Source organism: Peromyscus eremicus, chromosome 10 (genome assembly GCF_949786415.1).
Source record: "Peromyscus eremicus chromosome 10, PerEre_H2_v1, whole genome shotgun sequence".
NCBI lineage: Eukaryota > Metazoa > Chordata > Mammalia > Rodentia > Cricetidae > Peromyscus > Peromyscus eremicus.
The window spans coordinates 24440927-24445155 of NC_081426.1; the positions used below are offsets into that span (position 1 = coordinate 24440927).

A 4229-nucleotide genomic window follows, 5' to 3' on the forward strand; every position below is an offset into this window, starting at 1 on the left:
TTGTTCGGGATTTCAGCACATACTGAAGAGCACCTGAGACATCCAGCCTTGAGCAGTGAACAGATACTAGATTCTTGGACCTCACATTCACAGGCAGCCATCACTGGATTAGCTGGACCACAGCCTGTAAGTCATTCTAATGGATTTCCTTTCTATATGTAGAGAGAGGTTCATTCTGGAAGTTCTGTTGCTCTAGAGATTCCTGACAAGTACACTAACCCACATTCTTTCTGTTCAGGGAAGAGGGAAATTCTACCTTTCACTTCAACATGAGCGTGGAATCAGGAAGCCCTGACCCAGACCCTTCCTGCCCTCCACTGCACCCACCTACAGATGAACAGGTCACTTTTGAAAGCAGCACCTCAGGTGAGGAGAACCAACTGAGAGAAAAGGGGAGAACCTGGCTTCTCATTGCAGTGAGACCTGTGAACAAAGCACAGATGTTGGGGGCCAGTCCCATGGGAGGGGATGGAGGGCAGTGTCACAGCCACAGAGCTGGGAGGGTTGACAGGGATTGGTAGGAAGGGAGGGGGAAGATTGGGTGGGAGGGTGGATTGGGTGGGAGGGCAGGACTGAACAGTGGTCATCTGAAGCAAATTTACGTAAGTCCCTAATTCCCTTGGGACTGGCAGAAAATTCTGAGTTTACAGAAGGAGTGATAAACCTGGTGGTTCAGTCACAGGCTCGGGGACTGTTGGGGACAAGGCAGCCTGCGACCTAAACTCTCTCTGGCTTTAGGATCACAGCCAAGTGAGACTGAGGGGAAGTCCAGCGAGTCAGAGAACAGTTCCAGAGAGCACACTGATGGATCAGGTAGGTTTTGCCTCTTCTAGGGTGAGGGTGACAAGTGGGGAGGTCGGAGTTCTCCTTACATGGCCCCAAGAGCTATTAGGCTTCCTGGTCCCTAGACTTGCTGGCTCTGGACAACGGCTGGGCAGCAAGTGCTTGGGGGCCATGCTCAGCTTCTTGTGTGTTCAGGATGGGCTAGCCATGTGGGGTGTGTAGCTAAAGGTTTTTCCTGACACTCGCTTTATCCACACAATCAATTTTCAGCTCAGATGATGGAAAACACCAGGAAGAGGAAACACTGTTCCAAGGACTCCACGCAGGTCAAAATGGGTAAGTGCTTCCTTTCCCCAAAGGGTCAACCCCCATGTGCTTTACATAAGGCTCAGACTAGAAAGTGGCTGGATGCCTCTGAGCACCTAAGAGAGGCTGGGTTCTCAGAGCATGTAGGATGTGAAAAAAGGTTCAGCTCTGCTTGCCACAGAGGGAAGGAGCAGACAGCCACCCCTGGGTTCTGAGGGCTCTAGAGGAGGTTCTGGAACAAGGGTGGGTGGGAACTTCTCTGGTGGTTCTCTCATGCTCATGGTTTTCCATAGAAAATGAGGGTACCTCCCACTCAGAAAAGAGACAAAAGACGCCAGGCAAGAACACTGAGCCAGAAGCCGATGGCCACCAAGGAGGATTAGCCCGCTGCCCAGAACCTCCGCACACAAGTCCACCACCACTTCGAAAGAGCCTGGTGCTCTCTCTTCGGGCAATGTCTGAGGCTGTTTGTGGAGACATAGCTCAGCTGCAGGCCCAGCAGCGTCATTCCCTGCTCACCCAGGAGCAACTCTCTAAGCTCACACAGCTCTCAGGGTCTCTGAGTGCCATGGTGCAGACCTTCTACAGCCTGGCCAACCAAGCTGGCTTTGCCTTCCCAGCTGAGGGCTGGCTTGTCCCAGCCCTCACAGCTGAACCCCAGGAGCTGACTAGGAATGACTCTCAGAGTTCTTCACTGGAGGAAGGACAGATCACGGATACTGCCAGCCCATCAGACAAGTCCTGAGCCTAGGCCATGAGACCCTTCTCAGCAGGGGTGACACTTCTGGACAACAAGGGACTTCTCCATCTCCCTGCCCACCACAGCCTGGAGCGTTCCCACACTGTGAACCAATAACAAGCACAGTGGTGGCAGGAGGAATCTGAAATTCTTCCTCAGCTCATGGAGCGAGTTTCCTAAGAACTAGGACTCCAGGGCGGCATTTGCAGTAGACACTTGCCCTCTCTGTATATCTGCCTGAAGAGAGATTTGTGTGTTTAGAGTGTGATGAATAAATATTGATTTACCAAAAACTGCCGGAGCCATTCCCTCCTCCTTTTGTAGTCCGATGAGGGCAGATGCCCAGAAATCTAGGAGTGTATCCCCTGTAGCCTACATTCATCCTTCCCATCTTCTGCCTTGAGTCTCCCTCCTCCTGTCTCCCCTCTGTCAGCCCCCTCCTAATTTAATATGAAGTATGGCTTTATTGTTGAAAAGGTAATGCCATGTCTTGAATAATACGTAGGTGGCGTATGAGTGTCCAAAACTGCTTGCCTCGGTATTCTGGGATATAGAGAGGATGTTTGAGATAAAGATGTTCTGTACATATTAACACAGCGAACAAGCCATCAACAAGATACAATAGGCTAGGTGCTGAGGTGACTAAGGTAATGCCATCTCGTCCTGACTTTCCTTGTGTTTGCTTAGCTCTCACCCTCACAATGTCTGTCTTTACCTCACACTTGATATTCCATGTATTTTACCAGGGTCCATTTGTATTTACCAAAGAACTAAGGCTCATACAAACTTACAATGTGTAATACCTGAAGGTATGTCAAAAATAATTGTCATGCTATATCTAAAATAATTGCTATGTTCTGCCAGAAACCAACGATTCAAGGTTACTCTGACCCTCAACTAATTTATGTAAAGGATGATTTTTGTGGATTTTTCCTTTAAAACCCCTGTACCCCTGACCTTCTGCACCAAGAAACTTTGAGGCATAAGCCCCCCTTAGGCGCTGTCTAGCACAGGACTCATGCACTTTTAATTCGCTTAATTGGTTGTCTGTATATTTCTTGAGTAGACTATTTTAGTGCATTGGCACATATCTTTAATCCCTGAACTCAGGAGGTAGATACAGACAGATCTCTGTCAGTTCAAGTCCAGTCTGGCCTACATAGTGTGTTCTAAGACAATCAGGCTACATAGTAAGATCCTATCTTTAAAAAAATATATCATGGGGGCTGGAGAGATGGCTCAGAGGTTAAGAGCACTGGCTGCTCTTCCAGAGGTCCTGAGTTCAATTCCCAGCAACCACATGGTAGCTCACAACCATCTGTAATGAGATCTGGTGCCCTCTTCTGGCCTTCAGGCATACATGCAGACAGAACACTATATATACAATAAATAAATAAATCTAAAACAAAAACAAAAAAAAATATATCATACAGAGAGAGAGAGAGAGAGAGAGAGAGAGCTTTACACAAGAAAAAACACCAAAATATTAAATAATAAAAACAGAAAAACTACTGAAAATCAGAGGATTGAGACATTAATAGTGACTCCAATATCTTAATCTTATCAGTACATTAGACCAACTTTTGCTTTAAAAAAAAATCAATAACAAACCCTGGCATAGCGGCTTGGGCCTTTAATCTAAGCACTTGAGCCAAGTTGATGCATGTGAGTTCAAAACTAGCCTGGTCTACATAGTTTGTTCTAGGACCTCCAGGGCTATAGAGTGACTCTTTCTCCAAAAAAAAGAAAAAAAAAATCATCAAAGAAAAGCCGGGCGGTCGTGGCGCACGCCTTTAATCCCAGCACTTGGGAGGCAGAGCCAGGCAGATCTCTGTGAGTTCGAGGCCAGCCTGGTCTCCAAAGCGAGTTCCAGGAAAGGCACAAAGCTACGCAAAGAAACCCTGTCTTGAAAAATCAAAAAAAAAAAAAAAAAATCAAAGAAACAGCAAAACTTCACAGGCCTGGAGACATAGTTCTGTGGTTAAGAATATTAGCTGCACTTTCAGACAACCTGGGTTCAGTTCCCAGGACCCTCACATAGGCTTACAATAACTGCCTGTAACTCCAGTTCCAGGCCATCCAACACCCTCTTTTGGCTCCATGGGCACCAGGCAGTATGTTGTTCACAGACAGACATTCAAGCAAACCTCTGTACTCATAAAAATTTTTTTAATTTCTACAAAAATAACAACCAAAGTCTATTGGAGATAAAATGTAATTAATAGACATCTACCAAATGTCCAATTCAATAGTTTTGGCATAGATAATTTTCTCAGCAGACCATGGAAGGCTCCCTAAAATACACCAAATTTTAGGTTGTGAAACAAAAATTAACAAATACAAAAAGTGAAATAATCTATTGTAGCTTATCATTGCCTCATTTTACATTTAACATCCACAA

The 4229-nt window shown here is 46.0% G+C and overlaps 1 protein-coding gene across 1 annotated transcript; it reads left to right on the forward strand.

The window, feature by feature from the left end:
* Positions 1 to 2083, forward strand: LOC131920698 (protein FRG2-like-1). Its single transcript, XM_059275113.1, has 4 exons — positions 1 to 366; positions 739 to 813; positions 1054 to 1119; positions 1383 to 2083. The coding sequence occupies exons 1-4, from the start codon at positions 270 to 272 to the stop codon at positions 1832 to 1834; spliced, it is 690 nt and encodes a 229-aa protein (XP_059131096.1). The 5' UTR covers positions 1 to 269; the 3' UTR covers positions 1835 to 2083.
* Positions 2084 to 4229: the final 2146 nt, after the last annotated feature.